At 53.6% G+C, this 21,289-nt stretch overlaps 1 protein-coding gene across 1 annotated transcript; it reads right to left on the bottom strand.

Annotated features, from left to right (window-relative positions):
- Positions 1-14,365: 14,365 nt before the first annotated feature.
- THY1 (Thy-1 cell surface antigen) lies at positions 14,366-17,222 on the bottom strand. Its single transcript, XM_059707614.1, has 3 exons — positions 17,113-17,222; positions 16,119-16,448; positions 14,366-15,457 (listed from the first exon to the last, which is right to left on the bottom strand). Exons 1-3 carry the CDS (start codon positions 17,147-17,149, stop codon positions 15,345-15,347), a joined length of 480 nt encoding a protein of 159 aa, XP_059563597.1. The 5' UTR covers positions 17,150-17,222; the 3' UTR covers positions 14,366-15,344.
- Between the last annotated feature and the right edge of the window lie 4,067 nt (positions 17,223-21,289).

Here is a 21,289-nt window from a genome sequence, read left to right as displayed (position 1 = left end):
GCAACCGAGGTACCTGCCCTTGATGGGAATTGAACCCAGGACGCTTTGGTCTGCAGGCTGATGCTCTATCCACTGAGCCACACCGGTTTTCCTCTTGATAGCGCCTTCTCGTTCTCCTTGTCCTAGCGCGTTCCTTTATCCTCTCCATCTCCAGTGTAGCTTATTGCAGGTGGTGGGTGTACCGGAGTCCCCTTATTTACACTGGTGCGCAGGAGCAAGGGGCTGATGATGTCAAATTGGTATTTTCGGGGAGACCTTGCTCCTGACACCAGTGTAACATCACTCGCATTTGTGACTCACCCATCAATCAGTGCGAGTGATGTTACACACTCAGCCTGTGACATCCATGCATATCCACTACTCAATACTCAGCAACTCCTCCCGGCAGGTGCCACTACCAGCCCCACGTTTTCAAACATATGGAGAAACAGAAACGTTCAGGCCTCAAGGTAGTAAGCAGAGGAGCCAGAAGGCAGCTCAGCTCAGGAAAGCCACAGTCTGCACAAACCATCGTCCCCTGTCCTGTGGGGATACCGCAACATGTCCGAACCTCAAACTCATCATTTCCACTCGTGTGCTCCCCTTTCCGTATTCCTCACATCTATGGCCGGCACCATCTTCTATCCAATTTCCTAGCCAGAAATTTGCTAGTTTCCAACTTTCCCCTCCCTTAATTCTTTTCACTTTTTTTTTTTTTAATTTCAGAGAAGGAGGGAGAGGGAAATAGAAACGTCAATGATGAGAGAGAATCATGGATCAGCTGCCCCCTGCACGCCCCCAACGGGGGATCAAGCCCACAACCTGGGCATGTGCCTTGACTGGGAATCGAACTGTGGTCTCCTGGTTCATAGGTCGATGCTCAACCCCTGAGCCCCGCTGGCCGGGCTGTGCTCTGACGGTTTTCCCCTGGGTTCCGGTGTGCTGGTAGTGCTGGTGGTGGCGGCGATGGGAGGCCTGGTTTTACCCAAGATGTTTCTCCACATCTTTTGTCCAGGCCTCGGCAATTGCCCCCATCTTCCCACTTACTGAGGCCTGGCACAAAAGCTGGGCTGCTTACAGGGGAGCTATAGAGCAAAAGGAAAGCAAACAGTATCCTCTTACCATACCCCCTGCAGCTAGAGGAAGGGCTATATATCTTACTGATTCTGCTGCTTTTCCCCAAAGATTCCTCTCCCCATTTCCATTGCTCCTGCCTCATTTGGAACTCCATTCTTTTAAAAAAATATATAAAAACTAAAACCAGCCCTGGCTAGTTTGGCTCAGTGGATAGAATGTTGGCCTGCGGACTGAAGGGTCCCAGGTTCGATCCTGGTCAAGGGCATGTACCTTGGTTGTGGGCACATCCCCAGTAGGAGATGTACAGGAGGCAGCTGAATTGATGTTTCTCTCTCTCATCAATGTTTCTAACTCTCTATCCTTCTCCCTTCCTCTCTGTAAAAAATCAATAAAATATATTTAAAAAACAAAACAAAACAAAAAAACTAAAACCATTTCCCCAAGAAAAGGAACAAGACAAGGATCCCCACTCTCACCACTCCTGTTCGACATAGTACTAGAAGTACTAGCCATAGCGATCAGACAAGAAGAAGAAATAAAAGGCATCCAAATTGGAAAAGAAGTAAAACTATCCTTATTTGCAGATGACATGATACTGTACATAGAAAACCCCAAAGACTCCATCAAAAAACTACTAGACCTAACAAATGAATTTGGCAATGTAGCTGGATACAAAATTAATGCCCAGAAATCTATGGCTGTTTTATACACCAATAATGAAATCACAGACAAGAGAAATGAAAAAAAAATCCCATTTACCATTGCACCAAAAAAATTAAGATACCTAGGAATAAATTTAACCAAGGATATAAAAGACCTGTACTCGGAAAACTACAGGACGTTGAAAAAAGAGAGGAAGACATAAACAAATGGAAGAACATCCCATGTTCATGGATTGGTAGAAACAACATCATTAAAATGTCCATACTACCTAAAACAATCTATAGATTCAATGCAATACCTATTAAAATACCAATGGCATATTTCAAAGATCTAGAACAAACTCCCCAAAAATTCATCTGGAATAAGAAAAAGACCCCGAATAGCCACAGCTGTCCTGAGAAAGAAGAACAAAGTTGGAGGGATCACAATACCAGACATCAAACTATATTACCAAGCTACAGTTCTCAAAACTGCCTGCTACTGGCACAAGAACCAGACATGTAGACCAATGGAACAGAATAGAGAATCCAGAAATTGACCCAAGCCATTATGCTCAATTAGTATCTGACAAAGGAGGCAAGAGCATACAATGGAGTCAAAACAGCCTCTTTAATAAATCGTGCTGGGAAATTTGGTCAGATACATGCAAAAAAATGAAACTAGACCACCAACTTACACCATACACAGAGAACAAACTCAAAATGGCTAAAGGACTTGAATGTAAGACGGGAAACCATAAAAACCCTACAAGACTCCATAGGCAGCAATATTGTAGACATATGTCGTATCAATATCTTTGCCAACACAGCTCCTAGGGCAAGAGAGACTAAGGAGAAAATAAACAAATGGGATTACATCAAAATAAAAAGCTTCTGCACAGCAAAGGAAACCATCAACAAAGCAACAAGAAAGCCCACTGCAGTCCTGACTGGTTTGGCTCAGTGGATAGAGCGTCAGCCTGTAGACTGAAGAGTCCCAGGTTCGATTCCAGTCAAGGGCATGTACCTTGGTTGCAAGCACATCCCCAGTAGGGGGCGTGCAGGAGGCAGCTGATCGACGTTTCTCTCTCGTCGATGTTTCTAACTCTCTATCCCTCTCCCTTCCTCTCTGTAAAAAATCAATAAAATATATTAAGAAAAGAAAGAAAGAAAGCCCACTGCATGGGAGAACATATTTGCCAATGATATCTCCGATAAGGGTTTAATCTCCAACATTTACAGGGAACTCATACAACTTAACAAAAGGAAGATAAACAACCCAACCAAAAAATGGGCAAAGGATCTAAGTAGACACTTTTCAAAAGAGGACATTCAGAAAGCCAAGAGATATATGAAAACATGCTCAATCACTAATCATCCGAGAGATGCAAGTCAATGAGGTACCACCTCACATCTGTCAGAATGGCTATCATCAACAAATCAGGAGAGAACCTGGCTGGAGAACCTGGCAAAAAAACCTGGCTATGCTGATCAACTGAAAAGAAAACACAAAAACGAAACAAAAAACAAACAAAAAAACCAAATCAACAATGACACTGCTGGCGAGGATGCGGAGAAAAAAGGAACCCTCCTTCACTGCTGGTGGGAATGCAGACTGGTGCAGCCATTGTGGAAAACAGTATGGCGTTTCCTCAAAAATTTAAAAATGGAACTGCCATTTGACCCAGTAATACCACTTCTAGGAATATATACCAAGAAAACAGAAACACCAATCAGAAAGGATATATGCACCCCTATGTTCATAGCAGCACAATTCACCAAAGCTAAGATTTGGAAACAGCCTAAGTGCCCATCAACAGATGAATGGATTAGAAAACTGTGGTACATCTACACAATGGAATACTACGCTGCTGTAAACAAGAAGGAACTCTTACCATTTGCAACAGCATGGATGGAACTGGAGAGCATTATGCTAAGTGAAATAAGCCAGTCAGTGAAAGATAAATATCACATGATCTCACTCATTTATGGATAATAAAGAACATTATAACTTGATGAACAAAAAGGATAGAGGCAGAGAAGCATCGAACAGACTGTCAAATTACAGCAGGAAGGCTGGGGAGTGTTGGGGGTGGGTAAGAGATCAACCAAAGGACTTATATGCATGCATATAAGCATAACCAATGGACTCAAGACACTGGGAGGGGGGTGAGGGCATGTGCGCGGGGCGGGGGGCGCGATGGAGGGAAGGCCGCGGGGAGGTCAATTGGGGAAAAAAAAGGAGACATATGTACTACTACTTGTAATACTTTAAACAAGAAAATAAAATTAAAAAAAAAACAGTGAAAAAAATCCTATCTAAAAAAATCCTATCTAATAATCCTATCTAATATTATTAAATCCTAGCTAATAATCCAAACATGGTAATTGACCATACCTTTGCTCTGCCTCCCAGTGGCTAGCTAATCAGCGAGATATGCAAATTAATTGCCAACAAAGATGGCGGATAATTTGCATACTCCAGGCAGGGCGGGACAGCGCGAGCCTCCAGTGTGAGCTGCCATCCAGGCCCCCGTGGGCGACGCCAGGAGCCGCCTGCCTGCCGCCCAGGACCCAGTGTGGTCCTGGGATGCAGGCACACCGGCCCTGCAAGCCCCAGGAGCCGCCTGCCTGCTGCCTGGGACCCAATCCAGTCCCAGGCTGCTGGCGGGCCCTGGAAGCCCCAGAAGCCACCTGATATGGCAGTAACTCTATCAGTAAGCACTCTGAAAGTCAGTGGCATAAATGCACCAATTAAAAGACAGATTATGAGGGTGAATCAAAAACAAAACCCAGTTTAAATATAAAGACACATATAGATTAAACGTAAATGAATTAAGCTGCAGCCTGTTTTGCTCAGTGGATAGAGCATTAGCCCTTGGACTGAAGGGTCCCAGGTTCGATTCCAGTCAAGGGCATGTACCTCAGTTGCTGGCTTGATCCGCAGTTCCTGTCAGAGCATGTGCAGGAGGCAACCAATCAATGTGTCTCTCCCTTCCCCTTCACTCTCTCTAAAATTCAATGGAAAAATATCCTTGGGTGAAGATGAACAAAAACAAAGTAAATGGATTAAGTAACATTAAAGAGATTATAAGAAAAATATATTCCAAATTTTGTTAGTTGTATAATGATTATGTTTAAATTATTAACACCTAAGAAATTGGATGAAGGGTACATATAATATGCTGTAGTATTTTATAGTTTTTTACATATATGAAATTATTTCAAATTAAAATATTAAAAAAATTAAAAATTAATAACATATTAATTAAAATGTATCTGCATTCCATGAAAGATCTCCTAATACTTCTAGCATAATTTATTAAATTGTGCTTAAATTTACAAGGGTTCAATTAAAAAATATCTTAATTATAAATATATAATAGTGCAGTTATAAGTACTTATCTGAAAATAAAAATTTAAAGAATTTAAAGAAGGGATTAGTCAAAGAAAATATATGCACAACCCATGGACACAGACAACAGTATGGTGATGGCCAGAGAGAAGTGGGGGACAAGAGCTGGGTAGAGGGGGCAAAGGGGGGTAAATAGGGACAGCCTATATCCTATCTAATAATAGAGAAACATGGTAATTAACCGTAACTTCGCCACCCTTCCCATTGGCTAATCAGTGAGATATGCAAATTAACTGCCAACCAAGATGGCAGCCGGCAGCCAGGTAGCTGAAGTGAACAAGAGGCTTGCTTGCTCCAGTGACAGAAGAAGCCAAGGTTCCCCGCCTGCCACTGCCGGCCTCTGAGCTTGCACTCTAAGAAACAATGTTGCAATTATAGAAGCTAAACAATCCCCAGAAACCTGCTTTCAGCCAGCCGGGCCTCAGAGCTGGAGCTGCAACAGTGTTTCAATTATAGAAGCCAAACAAAGCCCAGATACCTGCTTTCAGCAGCCGAGTTCTCAGAGCTGGAGCCGAGCCCCAGAGCTAAAGCCGGCTCTCAGTTCCAGTGACAGCCATAGAAGGTAAGTAAATCTCAGAATAAAAAAAAAAAGAAAAAAAGGAGAGGTTGGGAGCTTCAGTCACCCACCAGCCTGAAAACGGCCCTCAGCCCCTCACCGAGGCTGGCCAGGGACCCCCACCCTGATCCGGGACACCCTTCAGGGCAAACCATCTGGCCCCCTCCCATGCACCAGGCCTCTATCCTATATAGTAAAAGGGTAATATGCCTCCCAGCACTGGGATCAGCGGAGCCACGAGGCCTCCCAAACCTGGGATCAGCGGAGCTGCAAGGCCTCACGCCCCAGGATCAGTGGAGCCGTGAGGCCTCTTGGCCCCTGGAGCAGCGTGACAGGGGGCAGCACCCAAACCCCCTGATCACCCTGCAGCTCTGTGTGTGACAGGGGGCGGGGCCACAACCTCCCTATCTACCCTGCTCTGTTCATGACAGGGGAAGGCACCCCACCCCCCTGATCAGCCCTGCTCTGTGCCTGATACGGGGGAACTCCCCAACCCCCTGATCGGCCCTGCTCTGTGTGTGACAGGGTGCAGCACCCCAACCCCCCCATGGGCCCTGCTCTGTGCGTGACAGGGGGGAGCTCCCCAACCCCTGATCTGCCCTGCTCTGTGCATAACAGGGGGCAGCACCCCAACTCCCCAATCGGCCCTGCTCTGAGCCTGACCAGGGGCTGCACCTAGGGATTGGGCCTGCCGTCTGGGGCCTAAGCCAGTAGGTCGTTATCTCCCAAGGGGTCCCAGACTGTGAGAGGGCACAGGCCGGGCTGAGGGACCTCCCCCCCCCCGAGTGCACAAATTTTTGTGCACCAGGCCTCTAGTAATAATAATAAAAGGCTAATATGCAAATTGACCAAACAGCAGAATGGCTGGTTGCTATGATGTGCACTGGCCACCAGGGGGCAGATGTTCAATGCAGGAGCTGCCTCCTGGTGGTCAGTGCACTTCCATATGGGGAGTGCCACTCAGCCAGAAGCTGGCTCATGGCTGGCCAGCGCAGAGGTGGTGGCAGGAACCTCTCCCACCTCCGTGACAGCACAAGAATGTCCAACTAACGGTTTAGGCCCGATCCCTTGGGGGCCTAAGCCTCTAGTCGGACATCCCCCGAGGGCTCCCTGGCTGACAGAAGGATGTCTGACTGCAAGTTTAGGCCTGATCCCCTGGGGAGTGCACCTAAGTTAATAGGTGGACATCCCCCAAGGGGTCCTGGACTGCAAATGGGTGCAGGCCGGGTCATATATATATTGATTTTCCGAGAGGAAGAGAGAGGGAGAGAGGGAGATAGAAACATCAATCATGAGAGAGAATCACTGATCAGCTGCCTCCTGCACACCCCACACTGGGGTCAAGCCTGCAACCGGGCATGTGCCCTTGACCAGAATCGAACTCAGGACCCTTCAGTGCATAGGCAGGCACTCTGTCCACTGAGCCAAACCAGCCAGGGCTGGAGCTCCATTCTTTTTTTTTTTTAATATATCTTATTGATTTTTTACAGAGAGGAAGGGAGAGGATAGAGAGTTAGTTTAGAAACATCGATGAGAGAGAAACATTGATCAGCTGCCTCCTGCACACCTCCCACTGGGGATGTGCCCACAACCAAGGTACATGCCCTTGACCGGAATCGAACCTGGGACCCTTCGGTCCGCAGGCTGACGCTCTACCCACTGAGCCAAACCGGTTAGGGCGGGAGCTCCATTCTTTTATCTTTCTCCTGCTTGGACAATATTCTCTCCCCAACCTTGAGAGTCAAGTTGCTAAAACAGCGGGAAGTTTTGCAGTTGAAGACCCTTGGTAAAAAAAATAAGATTGAGTGGCGGGGAGAAGGGGCCCCAATATATAGTGACAGGAGAAGATTTGACTTTGGGTGGTGGGCACACAGTGCAATATACAGATCTTGTCACAGAGAAACCCACACCTGAAACCTATATGTTGATGATGACCAATGTCACCCCAATCAATTTTAATCTACTTATATAAAAACCATGGGTGATGTTCGTCACATACAGATGAACAGTGACCGAGCGGAAGGAAGTCAGTCCTACAGGGGTTGTCTTGGCAACGACTGTGCCCTCTCCCAAGCTGTTTCCTGGAGCTGTTTCCTTTAAGGGCGGAGTTTGAGGCAGGAACCCGCCCTGGGAGCGTGGAGGCAGAACTTTCTAAAGTGTGCACCTCAGTGGGTGAACCTGAATGGGGCGGCTGAAAGGCTTAGAAAAGACAGACAAGAGAATGAAAGCCGGGTCTTGGTGGGACACTGCTTCTCGGAGAGACAGTGACCACACCCACAGCCGTGTCTTTATTTTATAGCAGATGCTACGAGGCAAAGTAAGGGCGTGGCCAAGATGTTTACAACATTCTCCTGGGTTTCAATCCTACTCAACTACATGCACATCAACTATGCACTCAACTATCAAGCCCACATCACTCAGGCACGTGGGGCCACGTGTTCCAACCATAGGTTCAAGCTTACAACTACAGCTGTTGGCTATAATTGTGCTGGGAAGGCCCTGCCCTCCAAGCTGGGACTTGCATGTGCCCTCTCATCAGTCATTGTTTTCATCACTGTTGTTTTTATATCATGTTTTTGTTGTTTTCATATCATGTTTTTGTTGTTTTTATATCTTGCCTCTGTTGTTGTTATATCTTTTTGGTACTGTTTATTAATACATTTATATATTATTTTCATATACATTTTACTAATTTCCTTTCATCTCTCATACTTCTATTATAGAGAAAGGGCAAATAGCAATATTAAAATATCTCTGCTAATTAATTCCCTTTTTAAAAAATGTATCCTTTATTGATTTTTTACAGAGAGGAAGGGAGAGGGATAGAGAGTTAGAAACATCGATGAGAGAGAAACAATCGATCAGCTGCCTCCTGCACACTCCCTACTGGGGATGTGCCCACAACCAAGGTACATGCCCTTGACCAGAATCGAACCGGGATAGAGCATCGGCCTGCAGACTCAAGGGTCTCGGGTTCGATTCTGGTCAAGGGCATGTACCTTGGTTGCCAGCACATTCCCAGTGGGGAGTGTGCAGGAGGCAGCTGATTGATGTTTCTCTCTCATTGATGTTTCTAACTCTCTATCCCTCTCCCTTCCTCTCTGTAAAAAATCAATAAAATATATATTTTTTAAAAAGGGAATTAATTAGCAGAGATATTTTAATATTGCTATTTGCCCTTTCTCTATAATAGAAGTGTGAGAGATGAAAGGAAATTAGTAAAATGTATATAAGAGGCATGATATAAAAATGACAAAAACATGATATAAAAACAACAGTGATTCAACTTATTCTAATATATCTCTGTACACCACTTTAAGAGTGAAAACACTTTCAGAGTGCTTGACTAATTTCCCTTGTGATGAAGTACTTGGACCTTTAACTGTAACATCACATGCTCTTCAAACTGGAGAGAAAGCAACATATAACTGACCATGTGCAAAAATGGGTTCAGGTAGGAATATGCCTACTTTGTCTAGAATTTGTCCTTGTGATTTATTAATAGTCCTCACAAATGCTGGCATCACGGGAAACCATCGTCGAATCAATTTAATGGGAGGCCAGTGTCAGATGGGGACAAGTTAATTCTTGGAATCAGAACAGCCTCTCCCTCTGCAGATCCTGTTAATACTTCAGCTTTGATAATGTTAGGTCGTAATCTTTTGATAATAAATCTGGTACCATTACAAAGACCCCATTTACCATTGAGATTTCTCAATAGCATGATGATTGCACCCACTTTCAATTTTAATTTATGACAGGGAATTCCCGAAGGAGTAATACTGTCCAGAAATTCGATGGGGAAATTTTCCTTTGTTTCTTTGTTATGGAGTGGGGCCACAACCTTAGCAACAAAGAAACAGAATTAAAACTTTATTGTGGGGAGCTGCTACAGTGTTTTGGACAGGTTCAGGCCTTGGACTGATGAGAGGGCACAGTCCTCTCATTGCCACGTGCAAGTCCCAGCTTGGAGGGCAGGGCCCTCCCAGCACAATTATAGCCAACAGCTGTAGTTGTAAGCTTGAACCTATGGTTGGAACACGTGGCCCCACGTGCCTGAGTGATGTGGGCTTGATAGTTGAGTGCATAGTTGATGTGCATGTAGTTGAGTAGGATTGAAACCCAGGAGAATGTTGTAAACATCTTGGCCACGCCCTTACTTTGCCTCGTAGCATCTGCTATAAAATAAAGACACGGCTGTGGGTGTGGTCACTGTCTCTCCGAGAAGCAGTGTCCCACCAAGACCCGGCTTTCATTCTCTTGTCTGTCTTTTCTAAGCCTTTCAGCCGCCCCATTCAGGTTCACCCACTGAGGTGCACACTTTAGAAAGTTCTGCCTCCACGCTCCCAGGGCGGGTTCCTGCCTCAAACTCCGCCCTTAAAGGAAACAGCTCCAGGAAACAGCTTGGGAGAGGGCACAGTCGTTGCCAAGACAACCCCTGTAGGACTGACTTCCTTCCGCTCTGTCACTGTTCATCTGTATGTGACGAACATCACCCATGGTTTTTATACAAGTAGATGACTATATAAATATTCACAGGTAAGCCATGTAATGTGCTACTGGAATTCTTTTTTCCCCTCCCTCTGGAGTTAATACTTGGCTTTTTTGGGGGGAAGGATTGTTGAGAATTAAAAAACACTTGGTTGGGGTACATGTGGGAGGCAAATTGATGTGTCTCTCACATTGATGTCTCTCTCTCTTTCACCTTCCCTCCCTTACAATCTCTAAAAACATCAATGGAAAAATATCCTCAGGTAAGGATTAACAACAACAACAAAAACTCATCCTATCTAATAAAAGAGAAACATGGTAATTAGCGTACATCCGCTACCCTTCCCATTGGCTAATCAGCGAGATATGCAAATTAACTGCCAGCCAAGATGGTGGCCGGCAGCCAGGCAGCTTGAAGCTAACATTTGGCTTGCTTGCTTCAGTGACGGAGGAAACCAACGTTCCCCGCCTGCCTTGCTGGCCTCTGAGCTTGCAGTTTGAAACATTGTTATAAATATAGAAACTAAACAAAACCCCAGAAACCTGTTTTTAGCCCATCGGGATCTCAGAGCTGGAGTTGATACAGTGTTTCGATTATAGAACCCAAACAAACCAGATACCTGCTTTCAGCAACAGAGGCCTTAGAGCTGGAACCAGAGCTAAAGCTGGCCCAGAATAAAAAAAGAAAAAAGAAAAAAAGGAGCAGTTGGGAGCTACAGTCACCCGCCAGCCTGAAAACAGCCCTCAGCCCCTCACCCAGACTGGCCAGGCACCCCAGTGGGGACCCCCACCCTGATCCAGGACACCCTTCAGGGTAAACCAGCCGGCCCCCACCCGTGCACCAGCCCTCTATTCTATATAGTAAAAGGGTAATATGCCTCCCAGCACTGGATCAGCGGAGCCGTGAGGCCTCCCAGCACCGGGATCAGTGATGGGGCAGCGCCAAACCCCCTGATCGCCCTGCAGCTCGGTGTGTGACAGGGAGCGGGGCCACAACCTCCCTATCTGCGCTGCTCTGTTGGTGACAGGGGAAGGCGCCCCAACCCCCTGATCAGCCCTGCTCTGTGCCTGATAGGGGGGAGCTCCCCAACCCCCTGATCGCCCTGCAGCTCTGTGTGTGACAGGGTGCGGCGCCCCAACCCCCTGATCGGCCCTGCTCTGTGTGTGACAGGGTGCAGCGCCCCAACCCCCGCCCCCCCCCCAACGGGCCCTGCTCTGTGTGTGATGGGGTAGAGCCATAACCTCCCCATCGGCCCTGCCCTGAGTGTGACAGTGGCGGCGCCCCAACCCCCTGATCCGCCCTGCTCTGTGGGTGATAGAGGGCGATGCCCCAACACCCTGATCAACCCTGCTCTGTGCGTGACAGGGTACGGAGCCCCAACCCCCCTGATGGGCCCTGCTCTGTGTGTGACAGGGGGCAGCGCCCCAACCCCCTGATTGGCCCTGCTCTGTGAGTGACAGGGTGTGGCGCCGCAACCTCCCCATCGACCCTGCCTTGAGTGTGACAGGGGGAGGTGCCCCAACCCCCCAATCGGCCCTACCCTGAGCGTGATTGAGGGTGGCATCGCAAACTCCTGATCTGCCCTGCTCTGTGCATGACAGGGGGCAGCGCCCCAACTCCCCAATCGGCCCTGCTCTGAGCCCGACTAGGGGCTACACCTAGGGATTGGGCCTGCCCTCTGCCACCCGGGATCGGGCCTAAGCCAGCAGGTTGTTATCTCCCAAGGGGTCCCAGACTGCAAGAGGGCACAGGCTGGGCTGAGGGACTCCCCCTCCCCCCAGAGTGCACAAATTTTTGTACACCGGGCCTCTAGTTTAAAAATAACAGATTTACAGGCAGTTCAAAAATAGCAAAAAGAGGTCCTGTGTATACTTCCCCCAGGTTCCCTCAGTAGTAACATCTCACATAGCTGTAGCATAATATCAAAACGGGGGAACTGATATTGGTAAATCCATAGGCCGTATTCCCATCTCACCAGTCCTCTCAGCTCTAACGCTCTAGATCTCAAAGCCACCACTTTTCTCTGCTTTTGCTGCCACATTTTCTTTCTAGATGAGCATCATCTCTTGGACTATTGCAATATCCTCCTGATTTATTAAAAATATATGTTTATTGATTTCAGAGAGGAAGGGAGAGGGAGAGAGAGAAACATCAATGATGAGAGAGAATCATTGATTGGCTGCCTCCTGCATGCCCCCCACTGGGGATCCGGCCCACAACCCGGGCATTTGCCCTGACCGGGAATTGAACCCGGGACCCTTCAGTCCTCAGGCAGACGCTCTATCCACTGAGCAACCGGCCAGGGCTCCTCCTGATTTCTTGCTTCTATTGTTCTTCCTCAATAGCATGCCAGGAAACCAATACGTAAATCAGATGATTGCATATTTGGCTCATTCACATGTCGGAGGCAATAGGAGAGCAATGGGTGGTCCTCGGTCAGGATGCGAGGGAGAGCCATGGGCCCACGGAGCGGAGTGGGGCCTGAAAGGTGGGAAGAAGTGCCCCCGACGAGCAGCAGGAGCGGCCCCAACACAGGGAGGTCAGGGCACACTGCGGGCCCAGGGAGGGCGTGGACAAGGTGTCAGTGGAGAGGAAAGCCAGGGCCCACAGGGCCTCTGAGGTCATGGTGAAGAGTTTGAATTCTAGCCCTGGCCGGGTTGGCTCAGTGAATAGAGGGTCGGCCTGAGGACTGAGGGGCTCTGGGTTCGATTCTGGTCCAGGGCACATGCCTGGATTGCAGGCTCCACTCCCAGTAGAGGGCGTGCAAGAGGCAGCTGATTATTGATTCTCTCTCATCATTGATGTTTCTATTTTGCTCCCTCTCTAAAAGTCAATAAATATATATTTTTTAAAAAAGCAGTGGAGTCTGTCTTTCGTGTTAACGCCTCCTCCTGCCTTACCCCCTGGGGAGCGCGGGGCCTGGCAGAGGGCCCTGCGTGCGCCTTTCCATAGCACGTCCTGAGGTCACACTCTGCGCCGGCAGCCCCACTCTGTGTGGTGGATGAGCTCCGGGCGCCCTGGCTGTGCCCTGAGGAAGCGCGCAGCCGGGCGCAGCGCGCGCATGAGACGCCGAGTGCAGCGCGGCCGTGCACACACCGTCGGGGCACTGTCACTGCGAGTCTGTCCAGACTCCTCTTGGCTTGCAGAACGGGAATGCTGTGCCCCCAACGGTGGCTCCCACTCCATCCCCGCCCCCGCCCTGCCCCGGCCACCAGCCCTGTTGCTGTCTGTTTCTATGAATTTGACTTTCCACTGATTTTATTGTGGTAAAAACACATGGAAAATTTACTATCTTAACCATTTTTAAGTGTCCAGTTTAGTAGTGTTGAATACTAACTTATTTTTTAAAGCCTATCTTTTTAATATATTTTGTTTTTTATATTTTTTTTATTGATTTCAGAGAGGAAAGGAGAGGGAGAGATAGAAACATCCATGATGAGAGAGAACCATTGACTACCTGCCTCCTGCATACCCCACACTGGGCATGTGCCCTGACCAGGAATCGAACCTTGACCTGGTTCATAGGTTGATGCTCAGCCACGGAGCCACACTGGCCAGGCTAGATACTGGGCCTTTTAACAAATGCTCAGAGGAACCATTTTACCCAGAGCTGAACAAGGAGTGAGTGGGCCTCTGGTATTTGCACTGCCTCCCCCAGGTCCCTGCCCCAGCAGGGAAGGCGGTGGGGGGTGCCTCAGGCTGCCAGCTAGGGGAACCTGGAACCCGGTGCGACCCTGTCCTAGCACCTGTGCCAGGACATGGGTGCTGTTCAGCCTGCACATGGCCTCTTGGGGGAGGGAGCTGAGGGGCTCCGGCGCCTCCCCCCACTTCCAGGCCTAGGAGGGTGGGAGAGATGCTGCCCTCCCCCTGGCGATGGGCAGCACCTACTGGGCCCACTCCTGTGCCTCCCCTTGCCCAGCACATGCCCACCCGCAGCAGGCGTAACTGGAGGGGGCATTTCCGAGAACCAGATGTGAGAAGGAAAAGTGGGCTCTACCTCCTAGCCTTGTTGGCGTGTTTCAGGGCCAGGGGCACGCATGGGCAGGTGAGTCAGCAGAGGGAAGGCCCATCATCTGGGCAAAGGTGTCCCATTGGTTAGAGCGGCTCCCAGCCGCCAGCTTCAGTGCACCCCTGGGGACAGGTCAGACCTCTGGGGCCAGGGGGGGGCCGCCTGGGCGTGGAGGGAGCAGAGCGGGGACCACAGATTCCAGAGGTTTGTTTATTGTGCAACTTTCTTTTTCCTCAATGAGATGTCATAAGCGGGGGTGGCACGATGCAGTCACAGGATGAGGAAGAGCTGCCAGGCAGACGGGGAGCTGGGTGTCAGGGAAATCCATTTCTCAGGGCCTGCCCCAGGCACCCCCCTGCCCCCCCCCCCAAACCCCACAGCAGGCTGTGGGGCAGGAGGTGAGGCTCAGGCACCAGCTGGGGCTGGGAGGGCAGGAAACACCTCTGCCTCCTGGAGAAACTCTGGGGCCAGATCCCGTGGCTCTGGGCCCCCCTGGCCCCTCACTGCCTCCAGGTCAGCGTCTGGGATTCTTAGGGGCTGGGACAGCCGCCCGCTCAGCTGCTGGGGAGGCAGCGAGAGGCAGCAGGTCCCTTCTTAGCGTGCTTAGGAGGGAAGGGGGAGTGGGAGAGGGAGGGGGAGGGGCCCTCCCTTCACCCCCTCCCACCCTGTCAGCACTGCTGCTGGGCAGGGTCTGAGCCTCCACTGGACCAGGTGGGAAGAGGCCAGCTTCAGGCTGCGGGGAGGGTGCCCCTAGCACTCTCCTCGCATCCGGGCGGGGCTGCTGAGGGGGCTCTGCACCCAAGCACACCCCCCTCCCAGGCTCTGGTCCCAGGGGCAGGGATGACCCCCCACAGGTACCCCTCTGCCCCACAGCCCCTCCCCTGTCCTCACTCTCCATGGGGCCCCAACCTGGCTTTCATTTTCACAAACTCCCCAAGAAAAGGAAGGAAACCCTGAATAAACCACAGAAGCAGCAGTGGCTCTGGAGCAAGGACGGGAGGCCAGTGGTGTGTGGAGGGTGGGAGGCGCTGGGGGCACGGGGCAGGCGTGGGGAGATGATGGCATGCAGCACGGACTCCTTATGAGGGTGGGGTCCCCATTTCCCCCAGGCATGTAAGGGATTGGGGGAGGGGTCAGCTGACCCCGGGGAGGAAGCTGTCTGGACAGGTCACAGGTCACAGGGAGACGAAATCCATGGCCTGCAGGAGAGGCAGGGAGAGCAGCAGCAGCAGCAGCCATGAGGCGTCCTGGGCCAGCAGGCCGACGCCCCTGCACTTGACCAGCTTGTCTGTGGGGAGAGAAGAGATGGGGAGAGGGCAGAGCAGGCATGAGGAGCAGGGCCCAGGCCGCCACCTGCGGGGAGATGGCCCGGCTCCCCGGGGAGGCTGGCGCCATGAGGCTCTCGGCCGGAACCAGGGCCAACCTGGTCCAGCAGAACCAACCACCTTTCCCATGCGCAGGGTCCTGAGTCCTTGAACAGACATCATACCCAATCTCTACTAAGCGTCCTCACAGGAAAACTGGGGTGACTAGCCGCTGTGGCTCAGTGGATAGAGTGTTGGCCTGCAGACCCAAGGGTCCCGGTTCGATTCCGGTCAAGGGCATGTACCTCAGCTGCAGGCTCCTCCCCCGCCTGGGGCCCTGGTCAGGGATGGTGCAGGAGGCAACCAGTCTGATGTGTTTCTCTCACATTGATATTTCTGTCTGTCTTTCCTTCTCTCTCCCTAATATCAATGGAAATATCCTCGGGTGAGAATTAACAAAAATACAGACAAAACTGTGGGTGAGGGTCAACCCCGCTTTCCAGGTGGGGAGAGGGGGGCCTGTCTGACTGAGCCTGACCCCCCTCCCCTTTCTCTGAAGGCAGGGATCCCCAGGGCACAGGAAGGGGAGGGTTAAGGCGCTGCCTGCTCCTGCTCGCCCTGCAGCCTCCTCAGGGGCTTGCTCACCTCTGAGCACAGAGACGTTCCTGTTGGAGAAGGTGGGGGGCTGGCCGGGAAGGTACAGCTCGCAGGTGTACAGCCCCTCGTCCCTGGAGGTGAAGCCGGACAGGTAGAGGACCTTGAGGGTGCTTCGGTTGGTCAGGTTGGTGCGGGAGCGGTACGTGTGCTCAGGGATGGTGCCGAACAGCACGTGCTTCTTGGCGTCGCGGGTCAGGCTGAACTCGAACTGCATGGGCACGGCCGTGGTGTTCTCGTGGCGGCAGTCCAGGCGCAGGCTCTGGTCCTCCAGGCAGGCCGTGAGGCTGGTCACCTTCTGGCCGCCCGCCACCTGCAAGCCTGCCCCAGAGCGCCCCCTCTGAGCCGGGGGGCGGGGGGCTGCCCCACAGGAGGCCTCCCTCCACATTCACAGCAGAGTGGGCCCGGCCAGGGGCACAGGGGGTGCCTTCTGAGCACCCCTCCACACCCCTTGCGAGCCTAGCCCCCCTCAGGCCCCCAGGCTTGGTCCCACCGCGTGCCCCAGGGGCCGGACACCCTGGGGAGGTGACGCAGGTTCCTGGTTCCCAGCGGAGATTCCCACTCCATGCGGGGTGGGCTCTGTGAACTGTTTCCCAAACCACCCCAGGCCGCCAGGCCAACCAGGTGGCTCCGCTGACGTAGGGATGAAAAAGCACCTTTCTGCCCCATCAACGTGGCTCAGCAGTTGCGCTTGGACCCAGGAACCAAGAGGTCATGGGTTCGATTCCCGGTCAGGGCACAGGCCCGGGTTGTGGGCTCGATCCCTGGTGTGGGTGTGCAGGAGGCAGCCCATCCATGGTTCTCTCTCCGCATGGATGTTTCTCTCTCCCTCCCTCTCCCTCTGACATCAATAAAAATCTGTTTAAAAAAAAGAAGAGCCCTCCCTCCATAGTCATCCCCACCTTCCCAGGCCAGGAGGAAGAAGCTAGCTTCTCAAAGGAAGGAAGCCAGGATGCTCGAACCCGAGCCACTCCTTGCCCAGTACCTGTCAGCAGGAGAGCGATGCTGAGGGCGGGGTTCATGGTGCCGAGGGCTTGGTTCAGGATCTGCGGGTGGGAACAGGGTGTCAGCCAAGAGATGAGGCCAGTGTGCCACGGGGGCTGGCAGAGCCTTCCCGAAACCGCACCCTCCTTCCCCAGGGAGAGCAGGGGGAGGGGACAGGCCCTGTGACGTGTTTGTGCTGAGCACTCGCTAGGGTGGCTCTCAGCGAGTGATTCTCATTCTAGCATTTCCTTTCCCTCCAGGAAGGCAGGGACGCCTACTCTGTAATCGTGGTGAAGTACACATAGCACACCATTCACCATCTTAACCACTTCAAGCGCACAGTTCATTTACACTGCTGTTCCACCGACCTCCAGGAGGTTGCAAGGGGGAGGGAGGGAGGGAGGGAGGGGGGAGGGAAGGGGGAGGGGGAGAGAGAGAGAGAGAGAGAGAGAGAGAGAGACATCGATGGGCTGCCTCCTGTATGTGTCCGGGCCAGGAGGGACCTGCAACCAAGGCACGTGCTTGCCCGGAATGGAACCAGCAATCCTTCGGTGCAAGGGACTGTGCCCCTGCCCCAGCCTGGGGTCCAAACAGCTCTTCATCTTGAAACCCAATCCTCTGCGGTCCAATTTTATTTTTGGAATTCAGTCTGGTCCAAATTAATTGACGGGATTGACTGTTGAACCGGTTTGCGGCGTCGACCTCAGCCTCGACGTTGGACCTGCTCCTAGCGCCTGGTCTGCGGAGTCAGCCTCCAGGTTGGACCGAAAAGGGTTTAAGACAGAAACTGCTCACCCGGGGACTTCCTAGTTCCCATTCAGAAGGAAATCCTCAACGTGCAAACACTCCCTGGCAGTGCTCCCCAGATGCTCAAGGAATGGCCGCCTCTGGGTCCGCTACCCAGCGGGTGTGATGTCATGAAGGAACATGACACATGTCGGGCTCGGATGCTCCTTCGTGAGTGACAGGCACACCGCCGCCCTCTCCCCGGTGGCCATGCGGCTACGTGCGCCCAGCTAGCACCACACTTGGCTCACAGCTAAGGCGTTTGCTCCCGACGGGGCGGGCGCTGCTCCCCTGGGAACCAAGAGGTTCCCAGATGTCCCCTTCTCCCCGCAGGACTCCCGGGCCTGTTTTCCAGCCCGGCTTCAGGGGTCTGAGGCCTAGGCTCTCCGCCCTGCCTTTTTAAAAATGTATTTTATTTTTGCAATCTTGGCTGGCAAGGCAGGCGACTCAGAGCAGGCACCCAGCTGTGCACCTGCGCGCCAGGGAGCGGCCTCGCGAGGGGCCTGCTATGCGCGCGGCCCTGCCCCGTGCACGCGCGTGGCTCGCAGAGGCGAGGGCCCCCGCGCGGCGCCCTGCGGCTGGCGGGGCTGGGGTCCCGCGGCTGCGGAGCCACGTCGAGAGGGACCTGGAGGTGCTGCGGGAGAACGGGAAGTGGCATCTGGCTCGCGGACACCGAGCCATGGGGAGAGGCGCGAGCTTGGGGACCCAGCAGCTGAAGCAGCGGCGAGAAGAAGAAGGGGAGGCGGGTGGGGTGCGGGGTGGTGGGGCCACAGGGAGGGTTGGGGAGGGAGGGGCGCAGCCTGTCCTCACTTCCTCCGCCCGGCTCTCAGCGGACCAGCCCCCGCGAGGCTCTGCCACCCCCTCTCCGCGCCCGCGCTGATTTCGGTTCCTTCGTTCATCCCCCCCGCCCCCCACGGAGCTCTCCCTTCCCCCCTCACCGCATTCCAGCGCTTTCCTTCCACCCAGCCCCGCCCGCCCGCCGCGGCACTGCGGCTCCCCGTCACTCGGATGCCCGCCCGAGGTCGCAGGGCAGCTTCTCCCGTTCGGCACCTCGGTCCCTTTCCCCGATTTTAACGCCCTCGCCTCCAACCACCCCCCACCCCGGCCTTTGCGAGCGCGGCTCGGATCCTCTGGGTGGAGAGCGGAGCCCAAGGTGTCCTTGGGCCCTTCCTCCCGGTGGCCCTCCAGCGCCCCGGCTCCAGGAGCCACCGCCCCCTCCCCAGCGGGTGAAAGCGCGGAGGCCTTCCTGGGAGTCAGGCGCGGCGGGACCCGGCTCGAAGGCTGCGTCTGCCCGCGCCCCCTCGGGGACGCCGACCCTCCCCACCTCCCCGTGCGCCGCGCAGCTCCTTCCCGGGCGCGGGCCGCCTCTCCCAGCCTCGCCTCGGGCTGCGGGGGCTCGCGCGGCACGTGCCCTGTCCCTGCACCGGGTGCCCAGTCCCCGCACCGGGTGCCCAGTCCCCGCAGCGGGTCCCACCCAGGGTCGGGCTCCCACCTCGGTCCGCCGCCGCTGCAGCCGGCCTCCTGCTCTTTGCGCGCCAGAGACGCCGCCCGCTGCTGCGCCCGCCCGGTGGCCGCAGTTTTCCCCGGGTGGGGGGTGGGGGGGCGGAGAGGAGGAGCTGGAGGGGCGGCCAATCAGAGGCCGAGGGGAGCGGGACTGGGAGGGGGAAGGGGAGGGGGAGGCGGCCAGCGTTGGCGGGGCGGGTGGCCGTGTGCGCGCGGGCCTCACCCGTGGCTGACGGGCCTGGTGGGGGTCAGGCTGGGGAGCACAGGCCCCCGCCCAGACGCCAGGGCGATGGCTCCCCTTTACTGCGCACCCCGCGTCTCCAGCCCGGGCTCCGAACCTGCGGGGAACCGAGGGGTGAGGGGCGGAGGCCGAGGCCCGCGCGGCCCCCTTGGGCAGCGGCCTCACCTTGTTGCTTCCTTTCAGCCCGAGCTCAGCTGCTAGGGAGCTCAGCTGCTAGGGAGGCTCCCCGAGAGGTTTTGGAGTTGGAATTTGACAGGCTTTTTCCAAAGGAAGATGGCAGGGTGTTTCCCACCCTGGAGCGGCCCTTGGGGAGCAGGGCAGCACTGCACCCCGTTTTTCCAGGTCCCAGCCCTCACCCCACTCCCCCATCCTAACACCCAGCCTTCAGGGGCTGGCTCCTCTGGGGCACCGGCTCAGTTCCTGGGCTGGCAACTCCCTGCGCAGGGAGCTAGAAGGTTCTAGAAATCTAGAACCTTCTAGAAGGTTCCTGCCCCCCCCCCCCCCCCACAAGTCCCTGAGTACCCTGTGTGCTTGGTCTCCAGACCAGGGCAGGATTGCTGTTCTCCATCAAGCACTGTGCTGGGCACGCCCCCCCCCCCCAACAGTCTGCTGGGTTCACCCCATTTCATGGCTAGGAAGTGGGAGAGTTGCCAGTCTACCTGGGCTGGCGATCCCCAATTCTCAAGGCCCAGCCTTGTGGAGCTGCGGGCGGGGAGGAGCGGGGCCAACTGGAAGGGAACAGCGGGACCGAGCTTTTCACCTCCCGGGCGCCTGGCCTGGACGCCTCCCATCCCATGGCACCAGAAGCTCTTGGTGCTTTTCCTTCAAAAACATGTTTTAAGAAATCCTTGCCCGAGCATATTTTCCCATTGAGTTTTAGAGAGAGTGGGGGAGAGAGGGAGAGACAGAGAGAAATATCGATGTGAGAGACACATCAGTTGGTTGCCTCCTGCATGCCCCTGACCGGGGTCGGGGAGGAGCCTGCAACCTGAGGTTCGTGCCCTTGACCAGAATCGAACCCGGGAGCCTTTGGTCCATAGGCCGACGCTCTAGCCACTGAGCCGAACTGGTGAGGGCTGGGCTTTTCCTGTTTACAGCCAGCGCTGACCACTTGGCCGCCTCCCACAGGTGAGGGAACTTTTTGAGCGAAGGATCCTTTTACTGATTTGCATTCTCATGGCCACTTTGTGAGTTCTGGTCAGGACAGCCTGTGGGCCCGCCGTGCCCCCGCCATCTGCCTGCCTCCTCCTCTCCCATTTCTCCGTAGCGGCCTGCACCCTGCTGCACGCCCATTACTGTAATGGCCCTTCTGGAAGCCGGCCCTGGGCTGGCAGCGGGACTCTCTCCTCCCCACCCCGGCTTCGATGGCCCGGCACTCAGCGTGATGGGCTCTAACTGGAAGGAGCCTCATGGAGTCCAACCCCGCCACCGCTCTGGTAAACAACAGAAGCTCTGGGGGCAGTTAATGCCGCTGCCCTGCCCCCTCTCTCACAGAGCTGACTCACAGCAGCGTGGGGTCTGGGACCGCAGGGCGCTGGTCTGCTATCAGACCATTCTCTCACTCCTTTTTAAAAACATACAGTTTTATGGATTTCAGAGAGGTAGGGAGAGGGAGAGAGAGATAGGAACATCAATAATGAGAGAGAAT

Source organism: Myotis daubentonii, chromosome 9, assembly GCF_963259705.1.
Source record: "Myotis daubentonii chromosome 9, mMyoDau2.1, whole genome shotgun sequence".
Taxonomy (NCBI): Eukaryota; Metazoa; Chordata; class Mammalia; order Chiroptera; family Vespertilionidae; genus Myotis; species Myotis daubentonii.
The sequence above is the reverse complement of the archived record's forward strand: the minus strand, read 5'-3'. Positions and strand labels throughout refer to the sequence as shown.

Excerpts from the sequence above, each read along its gene's own strand:
- THY1 (XM_059707614.1), bottom strand. The coding sequence starts at position 17,149 with ATGAACCCCGCCCTCAGCATCGCTCTCCTGCTGACAG. Across the intron at positions 16,449-17,112 it reads CATCGCTCTCCTGCTGACAG|GCTTGCAGGTGGCGGGCGGC; the intron begins GTACTGGGCAAG and ends GCTCTGGGGCAG. Across the intron at positions 15,458-16,118 it reads GAACGTCTCTGTGCTCAGAG|ACAAGCTGGTCAAGTGCAGG; the intron begins GTGAGCAAGCCC and ends CTCTCCCCACAG.